Consider the following 23319-nt stretch of genomic DNA (forward strand, 5'->3'; position numbering starts at 1 on the left):
TATAGAAAAATAGAAAATGCACGATATTCTTAGCTTTACGTACACCTGAAGACGGCAGATATTTGCCGAAACTGGTAGTGCGAATATTTTTGTTATATATTTGAGCGATCGTTGTAATAAATTATTATATGAAGAGCGTGTCTGCCTGCTTGTACCCTCACAAACTGACACTTCAGTGTGGCAGACGTAAATGAAATTGCGCAATGTCAGTGTGGGTTCAGTTTAGAGAGCAGCATTTCTCAGGCACAGGACACGGCCTCTGTACAGCATTGGTGGTACTGATTTTCAGTGAGCAGCAAAGCCTTATCAGAGTGGCTCGCGCTAACGCACGGATTGTTATAACGGAGACAGAGAAAGCAAACGAGACAGCGTTTATCACAGGCGGAACCCTCTGCTTGCGGCTCGTTACCAGTGAAAGCGTTACGTAATCGAGCGGGGGCGGCTGCTTCCGCCCCCATAGGATTAGCACGCTGGGGGCGGCGCCGTACAAAAGCCGAGGCCAACCCGCCGACTCCAGCAGTCGCAGCCATGCACTCCAGAGCACTCACTTCGCTGTCTCTACTGGCGGTACGTACCCGGCGCCACAGCCGTATCACGACCCAACCCTGTCGTCCACCGCACAGCACACAACACTAATTTCAGAACTCTACATCACTATGTTTTCAACCTGCACACAGCCCCGCACAATACCTTACCAGCTTTCATTTTAAGCTACTACAGGTTCCTAGTGAAACATTGCCGTTGCTACATAAAAAAATGTTCTTCTGCCTACGTTGTACACTATACTTCCTCTTTTCCTTAATTATCCCTTTGACCTGGGAGACCAGTCATTTCTGTTCCTGGGTTTTAGTGCTCCATTATCCTGCTCTCAGGCCCAACATCTCCATGTCCCTGTGGACATCATACTTCCATTTTGTCCGTTGCCTTCCTCAGCCCTTTCTTCTCTCCACAGATATAATGCTGCTCATAGTAATCTGTCCTCGTCCATGGTAATTAGGTGTGTCTGCCTACATCAGTCCCCTTTCCTTCACACTTCAGCCAATATCAACTTAGGACTACGGTTCTGTAGCTCTTGATTGTTTAATACCCTCTCTGATGACTGTGTGTCATCTTTGAGACGAAAATTCTCCTTAATATCCTTCTCTGAAGGGTATGTGGTTCTTGTTTATCTCTTTTTCTAAATGTAAATGTTCCAGGCGCATATAAAGTATGTTTCCGTAAGAGCGTGCAAAATTGTAACAGTCATAGAAAATGCTGCAATCAACTATTTGAGGCGGGGTACCTGTCAGAGAAGTCAGCTTAAGTAGATAGTATGAGAGTACACTTATCTACCGCTTTGTCTAGCGCTACAGTTTTCCAGCTCATTTACAACTAACATGTGTAGAGGATTACGCGTACTTTGCTGTTTATTTCCGTGTACATTCTTTATTTCCTAAAGAAGGAGGATGAGCCTGATTATTAGGTAGTCATGGTGAAGCTTTCTTTTACTTTACTTGTCAATAAGGTGGGCCGGCCAGTGTGGCCGAGCGGTTCTAGGCGCTTCAGTCTGCAACCACGCGATCGCTACGGTCGCAGGTTCCAATCCTGCCTCGGGCATGGATGTGTGTGATGTCCTTAGGTTTGTTAGGTTTAAGTACTAAGTTCTAGGGGACTGAGGACCTCAGCAGTTCCATAGTGCTCAGAGCCATTTGAACCATTTGAATATGGTGGCTCTCTTTTATTTAAATTGTCCCATGACAAACGTGCTACGAATCAACGACAGACCCATTCACTACTCAGTGCTATTCATAGACGTACGGTACAGTAAGATGGAGCAGTACTGGTATAATTTCGCAGAACTCACTGACATGTACCTTGTGTATGGAGAAGTATGTCGCAATGCTCTCGCTGCTGAAAGGCTGTACGGGAAACTTTTCGTAACATGTATCATCCCTCACATTTCCGCGTGCACGTTCGCAGCCATCTCAGTGCTGTGACCTTCGTCTCCTTCATTGTTTCCTATGGGGATTTCTAAAGTGACTTGTTTATGAGATGTTAGTGGATGCGGAGAAGAACTAATTGCCAGAATTGTAACTTCTTGTGATGTGCTTTGAAACACGCCAGGGATATTTGCCAGGGTGCGTCAGGAACGTGTTGGGCGTCGTCATACTTGCATTGAGGTTAATGGCCGTCAGTTTCAGCACATTTTGTAAGGTAGAGTATAAATGGTACGTACATTCTGTCGTTGATGGTATTTGCAGTTAACTGTAAATAATGTAAGTAAAAAAGTACAAAGTAATGCGATTTTATTCCTATTATCTCACTAAGTTGGCTTTCCGGCACCAGGTTCCCTACCTCAAATTGTTCAGTGGAGTATCTTGTATGTCTTTTTAACTTTTTTCACGGCCTTACAGAATGAGCCTGTAGAGCTACCAGAAGAATTACACTCGAGTATAGTCTCGTCTTACAGTTCTCGAAACTGCTCTATTGCACAACACGTCCCGCAAACAGAAATATTCATATTCCGATGTCTTAATCTCATTTTTCATTCCATTCCGCTCGCTAAAATGTCTTGTCATGTTTTTGCGAATTTTTACGACGTATTATCCCAGCAAGATATTATTTTAAAAGTGAATTCATCTACTGACAGTGGGGGATCATAACTGGTTACATTTCTCACGAACATGCGCTCATTTTCTCCTCGTTACTTCGTAACACTGCTTTCCTTGCAATATTTCTGAAAGAACTTATCGTGAGCAGGAAATCCTCTTCGCCATCACCTATCAGAACAACGTCGTCAGGCCGGCCGAAGTGGCCGTGCGGTTAAAGGCGTTGCAGTCTGGAACCGCGAGACCGCTACGGTCGCAGGTTCGAATCCTGCCTCGGGCATGGATGTTTGTGATGTCCTTAGGTTAGTTAGGTTTAACTAATTCTAAGCTCTAGGGGACTAATGACCTGAGCAGTTGAGTCCCATAGTGCTCAGAGCCATTTGAACCATTTTTTGAACAACGTCGTCCACATATGTGAGCCGATTTATTTAGTCCCTGCCCAGTCTTATTCTAGATGGGTTCAATTTCTTGTATTCTGCAATTGTCTTTTCTAAAATCACGTTTAAAAAAGTATTGTTCCTAATGTATCTCCTTCTGTAAGACAGGCTCTGACTTTAAAAACGCTCTGACATTCATGTACTGATCTTTACTCTGCAATATATTTCCTCTAAACACATCTGTACTAAAAGTACTTCCGTGGAAACTGAAGCTCTTTCTAGACATTGATGATTATGATGCTATGTATGCTTTTCGAAATCAACGAAAACCACGTGAATATCAGCGTTATGTTTCCAACCCTTCTCTGTTACTGAAATAAAAAGCTGATTAATAGTTGATCTGTTTCTTCTGAAACCACAACCATAGTCCCCTATAATTCTGACGTAATACTAGGCAGGAACACAATAAATCGGCTCATATTTGCGGACGACGTTGTTCTGATAGGTGATGGCAAAGAGGATTTCCAGCTCATGATAAGTTCTTTCAGAAATATTGAAGGAAAGCGGTGTTACAAATTAACGTGGAGAAAATGAGCGCATGGTCATGAGAAAGGTACCCAGCTATGATCCCCCATTGTCAGTAGATGAATTCACTTTTAAAAGAGTATCTGTCTGGGATAATATGTTGTACAAATTCGCAAAAACATGAGAAGACGTTTTAGCAAGCAGAATAGAATGGAAACTGAGATTAAGGCATCGGAAAACGCATATTTCCGTTTACGGGAGCAGTTTCGAGAACTGTAAAATGAGACTATACTCGAGTGTAATTCTTCTGGTAGCTCTACAGGCTGTTTCCGTAAGAGCGTGCAAAAAGTTAAGAAGACACACAAGATACTCCACTGAACAATTTGAGGTAGGGAACTTGGTGCCGGAGAAGCCAGCTTAGTGAGATAATAGGAATAAAATCACATTACTTTGTACATTTTTATTTACGTTATTTAGAGTCAACTGCAAATACCATCAACGACACAATGCATGTACCATTTGTACTCTACCTTACAAAATTTGCTGAAACTGACGGTTAATAATCTCAATGCAAGCATGACTTCGGCGAACAAGTTCCTGACGCACCCTGACAAATATCTTTGATATGTTTCAAATCACATCACAGGCAGCTACAAGTCTGGCAATTAGTTCTTCTCCGCATCCACTGACGTCTCATACACAAGTGACTTCAGATATCCCCACGGGAAATAATGAAGGAGACTAAGGTCACAGCACTGACATGGTTTCGGACACGCCTACTGAAATAAACATTGACGGATGATTCCTGTTACGAAGTAGTTTTAGCAGCAAGAGCATCGCAACGTACTTCCCACACACAAGGTGCTTGTCAGTGAGTTCTGTGAAATTATATCAGTACAGCTCCATCTTATTGTACTGTACGTCTCTGAATAGCAATGTGTAGTGAATGGGTCTGTCGTTGCTGAAGCGCCTAGAAGCGCTCGGCCGCCGCGGCCGGCTACAACAGAGCCACCTTATGGACAAGTACAGTAAAAAAAAGCTTCATCATGACTTCGTAATAATCAGGCTCATCCTTCTCGTTACCTTGCAGGAAATAAGGAATGTACACGCAAATAAACAGCACAATACAAGTAAACTTGTACACATGTTAGCTGTAAATACGGCAAAAATTTCCTTTAGGGAAATACACTACTGGCCATTAAAATTGCTACACCACGAAGATGACGTGCTACAGACGAGAAATTTAACCGACAGGAGGAAGATGCTGTGATATGCAAATGATTAGTTTTTCAGAGCATTCACACAAGGTTGGCGCCGGTGGCAAAACGTACAACGTGCTGACATGAGGAAACTTTCAAACCTATCAGTTATTTAGCGTTTCCTGGTGAGACGTTGTTGTGATGCCTCTGTAAGGAGGAGAATGCGTACCATCACGTTTCCGCCTTTGATAAAGGTCAGATTGTAGCCTATCGCGATTGCGGTTTATCGTATCGCGACATTGCTGCTCGCGTTGGTCGAGATCCAATAGCAGAATATGGAATCGGTGGGTTCCGGAGGGTAATACGAAACGCCGTGCTGGATCCCAACGGCCTCGTATCACTAGCACGCGAAATGGCAGGCATCTTTTCCACATGGCTGTAACGGATCGTCCAGCCACATCTCGTTCCCTGAGTCAACAGATGGGGACGTTTGCAAGACAACAACCGTCTGCACGAACAGTTCGACGACGTTTGCAGCAGCATGGACTGTCAGCTCAGAGGCCATGGTTGCGGTTACCCTTGACGCTGCATCACAGACAGGAGCGCCTGCGACGGTGTACTCAACGACAAACCTGGGTGCACGGATGGCAAAACGTCATTTTTTCGGATGACTCCAGGTTCAGTTTACAGCATCGCGGTGAACGCACATTGGAAGCTTGTATTCGTCATCGCCATACTGGCCTATCACCCGGCGTGATGGTATGGGGAGCCATTGAGTTACATGTCTTGGTCACCTCTTGTTCGCACTGACGGCACTTTGAACAGTGGACGTTACATTTCAGATGTGTTACGACCCGTGGCTCTACTCTTCATTCGATCCCTGCGAAACCCTACATTTCAGCAGGGAAATGCACGACCGCATGTTGCAGGTCCTGTACGGGCCTTTCTGGATACAGAAAATGTTCGACTGCTGCCCTGGTCAGCACATTCCCCAGATCTCTCACCAATTGAAAACGTCTGGTCAATGGTGGCCGAGCAACTTGCTCATCGCAATACGCCAGTCACTACTCTTGATGAACTGTGGTATCGTGTTGAAGCTGTATGGCCAGCTGTACCAGTACACGCCATCCAAGCTCTGTTTGACTCAATGCCCAGGCGTATCAAGGCCGTTATTACGGCCAGAGGTGGTTGTTCTGGCTACTGATTTCTCAGGATCTATGCACCCAAATTGCGTGAAATTGTAATCACATGTCAGTTCTAGTATAATATATTTGTCCAATAAATAACCGTTTATCATCTGCATTTCTTCTTGGTGTAGCAATTTTAATGGCCCGTAGTGTATTCCACAATATTCCAGAGCCAAAAATAGAGATGTAAATTTTTTCGGAAGTTTTACTAATTGAAAGTATCACTACTGCCAGCGCCACAAGAAGGTGATATGACCAAGACCCTTGTAGTGTCTCGACAGTCACTACAGTGACTTTGCTTAGGACGCTATAAGCGGTTGCGCGGGTTGCAAGTCAGAATCCGCAACCTGTCTTTCTTTACCTGATACGGCATGCAACTACTTTGGATAGCTTTCACGCAGTTCCTGGTGAGCGGACTCCCGCCCTGAGGTAGAGCCATCAAAGACCGTCCTGTCCCCTCGTCGCCACTGAGCCAATAAAATGTAAATCGCCCCTCTGGCTCCTTACTTGCACTGTGGCCCTCCCGACATCCATCCACTGCGCCGCTGGACGCTGTGAACCTGGGTGTACATTGCACACGCACACAGATGCCAGAATTCCTGTCTATAGCCTTTCTGATCAGGTCTCTAAACACTACCGTTCGTCACAAAAATAGGAATTACAATGTCAAATCACCCAAAAGATTTCGACTCTGAGGCAGTACTCCATCTCCAGTGGCAATATTTTAATGACCGCCCTTAAAATTGCAGCACCTCGAAGACGACGTGCGGAAAATGTCTAATTGGCATGAAAACTACTTTCTTAGATACGCAAAAGATTTTCATTTCAGCACACCAGCGTAAAACAATTAGGGTTAACGTCACCTTCATACAACAAAAGTGAAATGCTAATAATTCATGGAGCAGAGAGCAGGAGGGCCAGGCCAGATAGAATAGTGTCTTACCAATCATCTATTACTCCGAGAGCTGTTAACAAAGGAAACTTTGTATTATTTACAAATAAAATTTTCAAGTAAATTTAACAGAGGTTAAATAAAGAGAGACACAACCACCTTACTTTAGAATTTCTAAAATTAACAGATAGAATAAAAACGTTGATCGTTAAAAGTAATAAAAGAATTATAACTTGTTTCTCTGTTGTAAGCACGCTGATTCAACACGCCAATCGAGGTCGGCTTCTGGAAGGTGACCTTGTGGCTTATAGTTACACAAGCAACTCGCGCTAATCGCCCACTTTACTGCATCGCAAAGAGAACAGAGACATTAAATAAAAACGAGCCATTAAAATGATGTAAATGAAATTAGTGCTGAAAGTAATTACCGGCTAAGCAGTACTCTGCACAAAACTGGAAATGGAAATCATAATACACTATTACATTCCAAGCCGAAGAAAGAGAAAAGAACGAGGGCCACTAATGAATCATACGAATTGGGAGGATGTTGTGATGTACATTTACAGACAAACAAATTATTACAATTACAGAAAGACTGGACTATCGATTAAAGTGAAACAGCTGCACATATTAAGCAAGTCTAGCGGGTTAGGTCCACGCCTTTTTGCAGGCAATTCTGTCCATTTAGCGCTTTAGATCGTCAAAACCCCGAGATGGTTGGAGAGCCCTGCCCATAACGCTCCACACATTCTAACTGGGGAGAGATCAGGTGACCTTACTGGCGAAGGTAGGGTTTGGCAAGCACGAAGACAGGCAACAGAAAGCATCGCAGGCGGGAATTTTCTTGCCGAAATATAGGGCCAGGATGGTTTACCAAGAAGGGCAACAAAACGGGAGGTACAATATCTTCGACGTACCATTGTGCTGTAAGAGTGCCGCGGATAACAACCCAAGGGGTGCTCCTATGAAAGGAAATGGCAGTCAAGAGCACCACTGCGGGCTGTCGCGCCTTTGACGGACGACAGTCACGTTGGTGTCCCTCTGTTGTCGGATGTGTCTCCACGCAGTCGTCGCTGGTCATCGTGGCTCATCTCTAAATGAGACTCTTTACTGAAGACAAGTCTACTTTAGTGTATGCAACTACAGGTTCCCGACAGCACAGCAAACGTTCTTAGTTTACTGTGGTCAACGGTAGTCGGCGTAAGGGGAGCCAGGAGCTCAGCTGCCTGTTTATGAGTCGCCTATTAATGGCCCTTCTTGTTTGTGAAACACCAGGTGAATGTCGGATCGACAATACTGATGAATCCGGGGCTATCAGTGCCTCTCTGCTTGGTCCTCTCGTTCTGACGGCTCTCTGTATGGATGGGTTCGTTTTTGACGCTGTGACCGGCCATGGTTCACCCATTCCGCCAATGTCGCTGGATACTGGTATTGCTCCTGTTCATATCTCGAGGTACTCGCCGCTACTCCAAGCGGCCTCTTTGGGCCCAGCTACACGTCCTCTCTTACATGGTGACATCTGCGTATACTGTTCTCGCGCCAGTCTGCGACGCATATTACACGGAATGAAAGTCGCAAAAATTGGATGCGCTTGTATCGACTTGCCCGCAGTTTACCATACTTGGTAGTTGCATGCTAAAATTACGTTGCAGAGCCACACATTCATCCGTCGGATGCTGAAGTTTACAATTTTGTATTTGCTGTCGATACCTGTATAAACCTCAATTTGTGACCAATTTGCATAGTTTCTTCGTGGTGAGTCGGGTGTATTACCTGTTCCTGGAGACAAAGAGAAGTTCATGTGATACCAGAGCCAAGAATTGATGTCTGTCCTTAAAATTGAGTAAACACGTACAAGTCACCCTCAACACATAAACAGTTCTATATAACACACCTTGATGTCTTCTAACACTCTCCAAAGCGTAGCCAGATACATTAAAATAGAATGCACGCTCAACGATTCGAAACCATTCATGCTTCAAAAAATTAAGACACACCAGATTCCACATAATGCAGTTGCGTAGATAAAATTCCAGTGAGTCGTCTGTGAAATATGCCCCAGCAACTTGCAGCGAAGAGTTTCCCGATCTGCGGTAGGCTTCTGTTCATTGCGACGCACCCCACACAGGGACGATCCCACACTGCGTGTCCGCCTGCTTATCTGGCTGCTAAGCTGCTGCTAAGTTGTTCTCATCATCACTTCATCCTCATCCCGGCCCGCACGTCGGCCTATGTGACGTCGAATGAAATAAGACTTGCACTTGGCGGCCCACACTCCACCTCACATGGCGTATAGACAAGTAGCCGAGAAGCCGGCGGCACACGGACGGTGCAATCGAACGTTAACGTCGAATCTGCCAAATTTCTGACGTCATAAAGTGGGTAAAGCATTAAGGGGGTCTTTTGTAATGACCAAAACAATATCAGACTATCACATATTCTCAATGTACGTTTCAACGGGGAGATGGGAGATGGAAGGATACCACCATCGTCATATGACGGCATATCGCTTCAGTAGAGTAGTGAGACCCCATATTAGCTTTCAATCGACGCTCATATTTCTAAGCAGAAACAACTTGAGGTTCTTACAAAACCCCTTAATTATTGTACCATTTGTTGTGTAAAATAACGGGAAACGTCATATTGTCGGTTAAAGAGTTATTGTAACTCTTGCACTATGAAATCATGCTGTTTCAAGGAAACAGCAGGTGGAGGGTCAAGAAAACGCATTGTTCTTGGTACAGTTCGTCATAAATAACTGTCGCTTAATAACATACAATGATAAGAAGTAGAGTATGTTCATACGTTGTTTATGGCCGATGTAGCGTAATGAGTAAAGGTGCAGACGTGTAACATAATGGATGATCTGGCGTTGGTTCACGTTTCACTGCATCCAAAAATACATTAATAACGGCAGCGTTTTCTAATAGGTTATGATACTTTCTTATTAGTTTCATGGAAACACATGTTATAATACTGTTTTTGAAGAGCGAGTTTGTTAGATTGGCGTTATATAGAAGATATCTTGCACTTTCTTGTTTAAATCTTGTATTTCACTTGCTCTAATGATTCTGCTACTGAATAGGAACAGTTAACAACTACGAATGACCTAAGGGTTTTACTTAAAAGTAGATGTCATTTCTGATTGGTACTTTCCTTTTCGCCTTATAACATGTTCATTGATGTTAAAGTTTCTATAGGTAAATTCTACAGGCAGAACAACATGACTACCACATGCACAGCGAAGGACATGTCTGTTTTAATAGAGTTAACGCAAGAATTTTTCGCCCGCCCATTTCGTAAACCGTTCTATTTGCGAGCGAGGCGCAACCGACGACTGCCGCTAGAATTGGTTGCGACCGCATATGCCACGTTAAGGCGCGCGTATCGTATGCACTGCTTGCATCGTTTCTGACAAGGGAACCTCCCCATCGCACCCCCCTCAGATTTAGTTATAAGTTGGCACAGGGATAGGCCATGAAAAACTGAACACAGATCAATCGAGAAAACAGGAAGAAGTTGTATGGAACTCTGAAAAAATAAGCAAAATATACAAACTGAGTAGTTCGTGTGCAAGATAAGCCACATCAAGGTACGTGTACACTGAGGAGCATCGTGGTCCCGTGGTTACCGTGAGCAGCTACGGAACGGAAGGTCCCTGGTTCAATCCTCCCTCGAGTGAAAAGTTTTAATTTTTTATTTTCAGACATTTATCAAAGTTCATGCACTCAGACATGATCAACTTCGCTCTCCAAAATTCCAGGACATGTTCAGATTTGCTTGAACACATGCAGGATTTGACGGTCTACACAAGGAAAAACTTGAAAACGTTAAAAACGTATGTTTTGACGGAGCACAGGGAAAACTGTGCGACTGTGAAACTGTTGCATTCATTTGTTGCAGTTTATGTGACAAACTCTTATGTTTTCATCACTTTTTTGGGAGTGATTATCACATCCACAAGAAAACCTAAATCGGGCAAGGTAGAAGAATCTTTTTACCCATTCGCCAAGTGTGCAAGTTAGGTGGGTCGACAACATATTCCTGTAATGTGACGCACATGCCGTCACCAGTGTCGTATAGAATATTTCAGACGTGTTTTCCTGTGGAGGAATCGGTTGACTTATGAATTTGCGATCAAATGTTTTCGGTTCCTATTGGAGAGGCACGTCCTTTCGTCTACTAATCGCACGGTTTTGCGGTGCGGTCGCAAAACACAGACACTAAAATTATTACAGTGAACAGAGACGTCAATGAATGAACGGTCAGATCGTAACTTTGCGAAAATAAAGTAAGTAAAATTTTTCCTCGAGGGAGGGACTCGAACCAAGGACCTCTCGTCCCGCAGTTACTCACTCTAACCACGGGACCACGCCGCTTTTCAGCGTACATCGTCCTTGTGTTGCATATCTTACACTTGGACTACTCAGTTTGTATATTTTGCTTATTTTTTCATAGTTCCACACAACTTCTTCCTGTTTTCTCGATTGATCTGTGTTCAGTTTTTCAAGGCCTATCCACTGTGTCAATTTATAACTAAATCTGAGGGGGGTGCGATGGGGAGGTTCCCTTTTGAGCTTTCAGTAGCACGTTCGACTCGGCACGTTCGACGGTACGATCCGATGGCTTGAGGTCCCATCAACAGTAGCTGGCGTATCGAGCAAGACAATTATCGCGCCGGCGCCTCTTCGGGTTCACAGAGAGGCTTACCAACAGTCGCACACTATTCGTGACAGGAAAGGAAAGAGATAATGATCAAATCAAGACCCTAAGCTGCCGACAGGAGTTGATATACATCAACGGGGACGGTTGAAAATGTGTGCCCCGACCGGCATTCGAACCCGGGATTTCCAGCTTACATGGCAGATGCTCTATCCATCTGAGCCACCGAGGGCACAGAGGATAGTGCCACTGCAGGGAGTTATCCCTTCCACGCTCCCCGTGAGACCCACATTCCCAATATAATGTCCACACATTACATTCGTAGTGCCCCTGCCCATTACACTCATTACTCGCTACAGACTATCTTACCGAGTCCCGTAAGAGTTTGGCCAATGCGTGTGCATCCGCACAGAAGGAGGTCAATGGCCGGTTAGCCTTTACGAAAATGTCCGAAAGAACAGATACCATCGGTGACCGTGCAGCTCTCTAGATTGAAATGATAATTAAATGAAGACCATAAGCTGCCGGCAGGCGTTGATATTCATCAAAGGGGGCAGGAGAGATGATACTGACAGTGCTTGGTATACAAAGCGCATTGTGCCACTTGCTGAGTGTAGATGAATGAAGTGTGATTTCACAAACAATGCTAAGATATGGACAGGCTGCTGCGCATCGTTTATGCTGAAACGCAAAGTAGAGCGATTTCAGGGATCAAAGCGAAAATCTGCCACACGCAAGTAACGAATTGAGTCGTCTGACGAGCCAATATAGGAAATGGCGATGTTGCCTGGCGTGCGGTGATTTAGACTGAGTCTGAAGGGATTTACAGTTGCGACCTACAGCTGCCTGGTTTCATGACGGCTTCTGTACCGCAGGAAGTCACAAAATTTCCTTGAGTTCATCCCAATGGTAATTTCACACTTTTCTCTCTGTTTTATGCATATGCATAACGAAGCCTGAGAGACGCACGTTGAAGCATGGACATGCTTTTGGGAGGCAAGGGGTCAACATTTCCTTCCAACAGTTTATCGTAAGTTATCCATAGTTTTCATAAACAAATTAAGGCGAATGTCGGTATAGTTCCCTAGAAATTCGTGACAAACCATTTCCTTCTACAATCTCTAAGGCTGTGGACGCTGGCCGCAGTAATAATGATACATCATACAAGCTACGATCTGTTAAACAGTGTGTTATGATTTAAGTAACTGAAATTGGAAAGATAACACAGTGAAGAAAGAAGAGTAACGATAAGAATGAAATCTGCTTTGTTGTTAGACTGACAAAGGAAAGTGCTTCAGCATTCGTTTGAATTCAAGTATGATAAGACATAAAATATTAAGCTAAGAAGTAGTAGATTCCACATTCGAACACCGGTAGCAGTGCGAAGATCGATGTGTTTTTTAGGCAAGTAGAGCTAGAACAGACGTATTGCGTCATATATTGAAGTTACGACGGGGCAACGCACGGTCCTATCACATTAATGTATCCACTGCCTGTGTTCGACGTCAAAGCGCAACAATCACTCACAGACAACTGATACCAGCTCTATGTTAGGAGGGATGCGGAAACTACTGCAGCCGTTCTCGTAATGCGGAAACGGAACGATTTGGCTCTGAGAACTATGCGACTTAACTTCTGAGGTCATCAGTCGCCTAGAACTTAGAACTAATTAAACCTAACTAACCTTAGGACATCACACACATCCATGCCCGAGGCAGGATTCAAATCTGCGACCGTAGCGGTCGCCCGGCGCCAGACTGTAGCGCCTAGAAGCGCACGGCCACACCGGCCGGCGCAACGATTTATCTGACGTCCAGAAGTGCATGATCACTGGCTTTGGGGCCAAGTGTTGCAGGATATCCGAAACGGCTAGGTTTGTAAACCGTTCACAAGCCGCCGTGGTTCCAGTAAACCGTCCATGGTGAAAAGGCGCTATCCAAAACCGGAGTCAAGATAACAGTGGAGCACCATGGACCACAGATGGCAGGTGGTGAACGATGGTTGCGGAGATGTGTAGGGACGAATGGAAGTGCGACTGTTGAGCAACTGAACGCCCAGATAAACCAAGGGTCTATCAACAATGTCTCCTCAACGGCGCCTAATTTACGCATTCTTGCTCACGGCTGTTCATTGATGACGAAGGATGGAGTTTGGTAGTTTGCACACAACTGGACTTCTACTGAGTGGCAGGTGACGTTTTCAGACGGGCCGCATTGTACGCTTCATCGGACAGATGGCCATTGGCGTTACGGCGTGAAAAGTCTGAAATCACACTGCAACAATCGTCAGAAGGGTCCAGGCCGAATGGCGTTCCCAGGCGGATCTCAACATTCTGGAAGGCACAGTGGGTCAACACAAGTATGCATCTATCCTTCGGCACCATGTCTACTCCTATATCCAATTTGATTTTCTCGGCGTCTACCTGCAGGTCACTGCAACGTGTCACACAATTCGCAGTGCGCTTGCGTGGTTCGAAGAACACCAGGAAGAGTTTAATGTGCTCTTCGGCCACCAATATCCCCGGATTTCAGACGAATAGAGAATGTATGGGATCATTTCGATCAGGCCGTTCGCACCATGTGTCTTCTACCGAGAAATCTAGCGCAGCTGGTTACGGCACTTAAGTAGCCGTGGCTCCCCATCCCTGTCGGTGTCTTCCAGAATCTGACTTCTGCACGTTTCGCAGCGGTCAGCGCTGCAAAAGGTCGTTATTTATGCCTCTGATAGATAGTCACATGAATATGCCTAGTCAGTGTATTATTATTCCGAGAAAATGTCTAGGGCCTCCTATATGCATTCAGATTTTCTCTTTGGTCCTAAAGGTTCTTCGTAAATAGTTTTTTATGAACCTCCAACATAAATTATATTTCTCTTCGAATATGTACAATTAATATGATGGCCTAGAAAGTCCTGTAAATCTCCATCTATAGTTTTGTCTCCAATTCAGAATCTTCAGGCTGATGGGATTAAGTGCTATATCAAATGAAACGTGTTCCTATGAATTATTCTCTTTGACATCTCACCCGTCTGGATATCCGCGCTTGTTAGCACGCTGCTTCCGGGATGCGGTGAGGCTCGAGACTGCGGACCCAATTGCCCGGGGATTACGACGAGGGCCTGTGTTCGAACCAGCCTGGTAGTGGCTTCCAGCAGGTTTCCAACGACCGCTACCAGACCGTTACCAACTTCAGACTTAAGTTACACGACTCGCAAACTTTCAGAAAGCGTTCCAACGTAACGGCTTGGAAAAATAAGAAGATTTTTGACCTATCAACGCCCCCCTCCCCCCCCCCCCCCCCTTCGGAGGTTCGAGTCCCATCTCGGGCATGGGTGTGTGTGTTGTCCTTAACGTAAGTTAGATTAAGACGTGTGTAAACCTAGGGAACGATGACCTCAGCAGTTTGGTCCCACAGTCCTTACCACAATTTTCCAAATTTCCTATCAGTGGTTGCTGTTGGATACACTTGCAGCAGTGACATACATAGTGCTGAAACATCTGGAGGTGAAGAATGTGTAGGCGTTGTTCTATGAGAAAGGGTAGCACTTTGCCGCATGTGAATTAACTATTGCTAAAACTCGAACATTCCTGACCTTGGCATACGCCTGAAGTCAGGAAATGAATACCGGTAGTTGTGACTCATGATAAATATTCCCTACCGAGAAGAAACAGCTGAGAGTTTAGTATACCATTCCATCGTACATTCATCTGCAAGTTGCACTATGTGATCAGAAGTATTCTGACACCCCCAGAAACATACTTTTTCATATTAGGTGCATTGTGTTGCCACCTACTGCCAAGTACTCCATATCAGTGACCTCAGTAGTCATTAGACATCGTGAGAGAGCAGAATGGGGCGCTCCGTGGAACTCACGGACTTCGAACGTGGTCAGATGATTGGGTGTCACTTGTGTCATACGTCTTTACGCGAGATTTCCACACTCCTAAACATCCCTAGGTCCACTGTTTCATACCTGACAGTGAAGTGGAAACGGGAAGGACACGTACAGCCCAAAAGCGTACCGGGAGACCTCGTCTGTAGACTGACAGACACCGCCGACAGTTGAAGAGGGTCGTAATGTGTAATAGGCAGACATCTATCCAGACCAGACTGCATCAGGACCCACTGTAAGTTCTATGACAGGCGGGAGGTGAGAAAACTTGGATTTTATGTGCGAGCGGCTGCTCATAAGCCACACATCATGTCGGTAAATGCCAAACCACGCCTCGCTTGGTGTAAGGAGCGTAGATACTTGGACGACTGAACAGTGTAAAAACGTTGTGTGGCGTGACAAATCACGGTACAGAATGTAGCGATGCGATGGCAGGGAGTGAGTATGGCGAATGCCCGGTGAACGTCATCTGCCAGCGTGTGTAGAGCCAACAGTAAAATTCGGAGGCTGTGGTGTTACGGTGTGGTCGTGTTTTTCGTAGAGAGGCTTTCACCCCTTGTTGTTTAACGTGGAACTATCACAGCCCAGGCCTACATTGATATTTTAAGCACCTTCGTGTTTCTCACTGTTGAAGAGCAATTTGGGGATGGCGATTGTATCTTTCAACACGATTGAGCACCTGTTCATAATGCACAGCCTGTGGTGGATTGGTTATACGACAATAACATCCCTGTAATGGACTGGCCTGCACAGAGTCCTGCCCAGAATCCTATAGAACACCTTTGGGATGTTTTGGAACACCGACTTCGTGCCAGACCTCACCGACCGACATCGATCCGTCTCCTCAGTGCAGCACTTCGCGAAGAATGGGCCGCCATTCCCCAAGAAGAATTTCAGCACCTGATTGAACGTACGCCTGCGAGAGTGGAAGCTGTGATCAAGGCTAAGGGTGGGCCAACAGTATATTGATTTCCAGTATTACCGATGCAGAGCAGTCAGAAGTCATATTCAGCCGGGTGTCCGGATACATTTGATTACATAGTGTATCTACCCTAATGGACTAAGGTTAAAGAAACATTGGCTAATTTGGACCCTTACTCGATAGTGTCTTTCTTTGTTGTCTGACGTACGAAAGTAACATTTGTAGCCGTCGATGTAAGACATGGATTTTTTTAAATAATACTGTATATTTTTTGTGATATTGGAAAGCTACTTCAAGAGCACTTCGGCATAAGATATGTGCAATTTCATCAAAGTATAACAATGAATCGTGCTGTGTAACACTGTCTTGCCTTCTGTAAAAGAGGACCTACAAATGTATGCGTACTATATCAAATTTAAGCTAGCATGTCGCTCATGTATGGTTCGTTATGAATTTCTTATTAAGTGCTCAAATTGTTGACTGTGAGCAGCGATACAAGCTATAAGGCGATTCCGAAAGGATTACACTACTTTGCTGAATTCCATACGAGTATTTTACTGTGCAGCGGTGTGTTTATGGCGTTTCGTAACTTCGGGTGTAGTCGTTATTTTCTTTTTGACCTCTTATCCTGCACAGATATACACTGTCTGATCAAAACTATCCGGATACCACTATGTTATGCGAAATTCAGCGCTGTACATCACGAGATACCGGCCTGCCAGTAGAAAGGAGGAGAAGATATTGTATTGCCAGAAGCACCAACAGTAGAATGGGCATGCCAGGAGCGTTCTGTGATTTTGAACGTGGATTTATTACTGCATTGGATGTCACCTGAGTAACAAGTCCCCCAGGGACAATCGACACTTCTAAAACTGCCTGAACCGTGGATTTACTTTCAAAATCTTTTCTTAAAGAATTTACTTTGTTTACTAGCGATTCATCAAGAACATTAACACATTTAATCACACTATGTGAGCGTGGAAGTGGTTGCCAGTGGGTAACTGATGAAAACAAATTTCTTTCAACAAATGGAAATTTTATTCCTAAAAACCCTTTCCTTTTTTTAAAATTATAATCAGAAAGCACCCTCTAAATAGGAAGTTACAATTTATTCAGAGGCAGAAACAACAATTTTTTTATTTTTTTTATTTTTTATTTTTATTGACAGTATGAGCTTTCGGACTGAGAACCTTGCCCTCCCTTTTAACAGGGCCGTAGTCACGACCGCTCACAACAACCTCTGAAAGACTACAATGGTGCAAATCTGCAACACACCAAATTACTTTAAACTAAAAATTGTAACAACTCACACAAGCACATAAGCTATGCACACCGCAGGAGGGATGGAAATCGTACAAAGCACTCACATTAAAAAAATTACTTGCCACCGAAAGTGCAACTTGTTTTTAAAAGAAAACTCTTACGGTGGATGGGTGGCAACTTTATATAGTAAAATGACCATTTAAATAAAAACCCATGTAATGCTATCTTACATAAAATGAACAAACATGCTCTACATTACACATATACCGCCTCTCAAGATGATAGGCAAGATAAAAACGTATTTCAGGAATTCGGCCTTTACACCTTTAGCAATAAATTCATTAACACTGAATCCGACAAACATGACAGAGGCAGCTATTAACGTACGGCAAGCCGACAGACAGACACTAACTGCCTAACAAATGCGGACGGGAGACAGACGAGCAAGATGGGGTCGAGAGACAGACCAAGGAAACAAGTAGAATTTAACAAGTAAATGAAACAACATGTTACGAATCACTTAACTTTTAATAAACTGCGATGTCTGGCGAAGACCTGGCGCAGCACCCCCCAAAACGCTCTCCCGAACCGTCCGCTGCCAGCCGCTTCAACGGACGCAAGAAGGCGCGCCGATCCTCCGTCTCACGGCGTCCCAGCTCCCAGCGGCCAGACCGATGTCGTGGGTTGACTCCTGTTGCTCTCGTGTCGGCCGCGAAGCTACTACCCCTCGCTATACGGCGCGGCCCACTGGACTGACGTGGCGACTTCACATGCGCCGAGCTCAAGACGGACCAGTCATCTTGTGTCCCAGTGCGCGACCGACCAACCGATCGATCCAACCGCCAATGACCATTGCCTGAACAAACTCGAGCAGACTGGCGGCCTAACACGTACTAGCACTCCGGACGACAGGCAGACACTGACTGCCCCACAGTGACCCGGCTGACCAACTGACTAGACACGCCCAGAGCGAGCTCATAGCGCCCCTTAAATGCACGTGAACAGGCAACCTTTCCCCTTTCCCACCAGAGGGAGACACCAAAGCCACGATTGCCACAGCGGCGCCACCGCCAGAAACGACGCTACGCGCTGAGGCGCGCTCTTCAAAACAGCAGTTTTTTCCACGGCTCACTGCTCAAGCCAGTTTTTGATGATTTGACTCTGAAGCAGAAACGAGAAGGAATGACCACAGCTAAATCAACATCAGACCTCATCTACCTATGGACAGAGATCGTTGAGCATTACGAGGACAGTTGTAAAAAATCGCGTGAGTTGCAAAATCGCGTGAGTTGCAAAATGCCATCAGCAAATCCAGCTAGCACAATACCTGTGTGCGGGGAGTTAAAAAAAATCGTGTACAGTCGTCGAGCAGTCCACATAAGCCACACGTAGTGGGGCTTGAAATGGTGTAAAGAGTGACGATGTTTTGGAGCGATGGATAACGCGGCAATCCGATGGAAGAGTCTGCGTTTTGTGAATACTTGAAAAACGTTGACTGCCATCACGTGTAGTGCCGACACCGAAATACAGGTTTGGGGTTGTTACAAAGAGTTGATGTTTTTCTTATTTAGTTTGTGGTCCGCTTACTGCGCTAAAGAAAACTACAATTTCAAGAGGATACAAACACATTGTAACAAATTTTGTACTGCGTGCATTAGAGGTGCAGTTCGGAGACAATTATTGTCTGTATCAGCTTGACGCAGCACCTTGTGATAACGCAACATCTGTAAGGCAATGGCTTGTGGACATTGACATGCCTGAACAATCTGGGCACTGGGATTCCTGGTCTGCCGAGGGTCCCAGCTGTTACCAGAAACATCTTTGGGATGAGTGAAAACAGCAACTTCACTCGAGACCCCAGCGTATAACACCTCGGCGATCTCTGGATTCCACTATCGACAAATGGTGGGCTGTCTCCCTCCACAGAACTTCAGAAACCTCATTGACAGTGTCGCCAGCCGCCAGCTGGGTTGAACATACGCATATTAATGTCCAGTAATAAGTGTCACGATACATTTAATCATAGTGTGAGTCCAAAGAATTTGGAAAACATGGTGCCCATTCTGTGGTTCCTGAACGTCCAATCTCCAAATGTTCTGTCTGGGTAGGATATCTGTCATGTTGATACCACATTCATTGCCTGCGGCAGAATGTCTGTTAATAACAGCATATATTTCTTGTTATTTAGGGTCTCGCTATCAAAACAGGAACCGACGACGCGATTCCTGATAAGCCTACACCACGCGTTATGAGACCACGGTCGCTCTTTATCCACTTACGTCAGCCAGCTTGAGTTTTTAATGAACAGTGGTGCAGATTGAGAAGATTAAAGTTCCGATCCTTTGGAAACGATTGTTCATTCGTAAAACAAAATCTTTCGGAGGGTCGTTCATTTTTTAGCTTTCGTAAACAGCATTCCAGGAACTGTAACTGAGTTGAAAGTCACTGCCATAAAGCTACAGACGGGGTGAAATTTCAAAAGGAAGAAATGTGTTGGAATGTAGAATCTGCAGAACACACCTTTGGCTGGTCCCATATGCGGTTTCAGTGTCCCTCGTTTTGACAGGTACATTATGTATTACTGCTGCTTATGTATTATTTGCATGTATTTCAACAGCTGCTGTTCTTTTTCACAGGCGTATTCTATTCCTTACACGGCCAATTTATTAATATTTTTTGTAATATTTTCAAAGACTGGTCGTGTGGACCTGGGGCGATCAGGGTACCATTCATATAAAACTAACTGTCCAGCAATATTCGCAACGAAAGAAAGCCCTATTCAGTTTTTCGAACATCGTATACATTGTAGAACTCTGAACAGTTTCACGGGGAAGTTGTCTGATTGCTACATTAGCACAGCGCTAAATTACAGGTTTCACCATACCTTTTTAGTAGTTTCCTTTACGTTTGGTACAGTTCGCGGCGTTGTTATCACGTTAGTATCCGATCATGTTTCACATTTGCTGTGAACGTGAAGAAGTCTGAAAAAGCTATTTCGAATGTAGTTACAAAATTAGTTGGTGCCATACACGTTAAAAATTACTTTTGTATGTCAGAAAATTCGTCACATTGTTCGCTGTGACTTAACTCAAACGACACCTAAATATTTTTTTCTTATTCTGTATATATTTTGGTTGGCATGCCTTAACTACCTCACCTTGTACGGTCAATGAAAGAGAATAATCTAGATTTACAGAGAGATACCAACATTCGTTCTTCCCATGTACAACAGGGATAAGGGGGAACTGTTTCTCGTTCGGTGTATCCTCTTCCACATTCTGAAGTTGAATCGGGGAGTGCAGATGCAAGTGCAGAATTGGAATACGCTCGGTTCGTGGAATGAAAGGCATCTCCGCTCCGACATGCCAGTTAGGCAACTCTGCGTAGCACCCGCATACCCGAGACCTCTCTGAAACTACTGCCCGCATCAACTGCCTGTGTCACCACGTGCCAATTATTGCAATAAGCACACGCTGTGTTGCTTAACAGATACTCCGCAGCAAGCTGATGCCATCCAGTTGCTGGAGTATAACTGCAGAAATTCCTCAATCACTGGTACCACCGGCGTTGAATGCCAGCGTCGACGGGCCAGAGTATAATCGACTTGTTACTTTCACATAGTATAATGTCGTCTCGAAATAATGAAAATTTTGTATATTCCTTCTTTTCTACAGCACTAGTATCTGGTGACTGTAACTCTTAAAATACTCTCTTGAGGGTTACTATTCTTCTGCACAAACAAAATGCGATTCCCCTCTTGTAGAAAAAGAAAGGTAAGGTGGTGGCGACCAACGAATCACTGGGTCTCAATATCCTAATAAGGAGGCATAGTGTGTCTTTCCAAAGAGATGGTGCCGGGATTACTACAGTATGCTTTTAATTACACTGCTTTTCTACAATGACTGTACAGTTACTGTAGACATCGTTTATTTATATCTCTCTATTGGCATTAGAATGTTGTCGGACGAAGACTGTAGAAATACTAATGACAGATTTTACTTATATCTCTCTATTGAGAAGTTAGAAGTGTAGAGCCATTTTGATCTTGCAGCAGTTAATCAGATGCAAACGCCTAAAATCTATCACGTATGATATTCAAACTATTAAGTAATGATCAAAAATAAAAGTACGTTACATGTCCTACAATGTAACAACGTTATGACCACATATAATAAATAATATTTTTGTTCCACAGAAACAGTAAACCAAATAAATCCAACGAAACATGGCACAACAATTATTTTCACTTGTACATTTTCGGTGAACCAATAGGACATCTATTAACGTAAGTACAACGACGTCAAAAGGATAATCACCTTGTTCGCTAATATCAATGGTGTGACAGTAGTTTTAATTAAGTCACTGTCACAAGTTATAACATATGTCGCTGTCTCTTATGATGTGACCACATTGCTTAATTTAAATATACGTTGGAATCAGAATTTCTTACTGTAGGACACGAAGACGACATTTTCTCAGATGGTATCATACCGGTCCATATTAATAAATAATTTTGGAATTGAAACTTCCTGACAGATTAGAACTGTGTGCCACACCGAGACTCGAACTCGGGACCGTTGCCTTTCGCGGGCAAGTGCTTTACCAACTGAGCTACCCAAGCACGACTTACGCCCCCTCCTCACAGCTTTACTTCCGCCAGTACCTCGTCACCTACTTTCCACGCTTCACAGAAGATCTCCTGCGAATTCTTTATTCATTCCATATGTTCACAATAGGAAATAGATTGTATTAAAATACTCAGAGACACATCATTCCACCTCCATTAATTTTCATACGGTAATTAGCCGTCTATGTAGTGCATAGACTGGATTCTTATCCCAGCTTCCTGCTTAACATTACTAACTTTATCGAGACCCTTTGAAACTCGTACAGGATATAGTTGTTCTGTATCCATGAAAACTGAGCGAGCCATACAGCACTATGGTTAATGCACTGAACTGGTGTTCCACAGTAGCTGGGTTCTCATTGACGTCTGTACATTTCAACTGTTCCCCTAAACGACTGGGATGGTCGCTTTCCGTTAACTGGCATCAGAGACGATCTCCTACAGGCGACGGTATTATACTGATGACAAACATGACGAACAACACAATGTCAACAAATAAACAATTTGTTTGTTGACAATTTCACAGAATATTACATATTTGTACTATTATATAAGAATTTACTTCGAACTTCCTGCCAGATTAAAACTGAGTGTGCCGGACTGAGATTCGAAATCGGGTACTCTGACTTTCACAGGCAAGTGTTCTAGCGACTTAGCTACCCAACCACGACTGAGCAGCCTTCCTTACAACTGTACTTCCGCCAGTACCTCGACTGCTGCCTTCCAGATTTCACTGACGCTCTCTTGCAAAACTAGTAAGACTAGCACTGCTGGAAAAAACGATATTACGGAGACATGGCTTAGCCACAGCCTCAGGGATGTTCCCAGAATCAAATTTTCACTCTGCAGCGGAGGGTGCGCTAATACGAAGCCTCCTAACAGATTAAAACTGTCTACTGGAGACAGTGCTTGGGTAGCTGTGTCGGATCCCGATTTGGGGTTTCAGTCCGGCACACAGTTGTAATCTGCCAGGCCGATCCAAGTAAATTCTTAAAAAAGAAAAAAAAATGTGGGCAGGATATCTGTTCCTGTTAATAAAACTGCCGGTAGAGCGCTTGCCAATGAAAGGCAAAGTTCCCAAGTTCGAGTCTCGGTCAGGTACACACTTTTGTATCAGCACACAGCTGCAGAATGAAAATTTCATTCTGGACGAATTTATTTGTTTCAAGATTTTAAACATTATTTG

At 44.3% G+C, this 23319-nt stretch overlaps 1 protein-coding gene across 1 annotated transcript in view; it reads left to right on the forward strand.

The window, feature by feature from the left end:
* Nucleotides 1-528: 528 nt before the first annotated feature.
* Nucleotides 529-23319, forward strand: part of LOC126203761 (uncharacterized) — a 74843-nt gene continuing 52052 nt past the window's right edge. The window contains exon 1 of the mRNA XM_049938130.1: nt 529-567. Coding sequence (XP_049794087.1) covers nt 529-567 — 39 coding nt within the window. The remainder of the gene's footprint in view (nt 568-23319) is intronic.

The sequence above is a fragment of the Schistocerca nitens genome, chromosome 9, assembly GCF_023898315.1.
Source record: "Schistocerca nitens isolate TAMUIC-IGC-003100 chromosome 9, iqSchNite1.1, whole genome shotgun sequence".
Taxonomy (NCBI): domain Eukaryota; kingdom Metazoa; phylum Arthropoda; class Insecta; order Orthoptera; family Acrididae; genus Schistocerca; species Schistocerca nitens.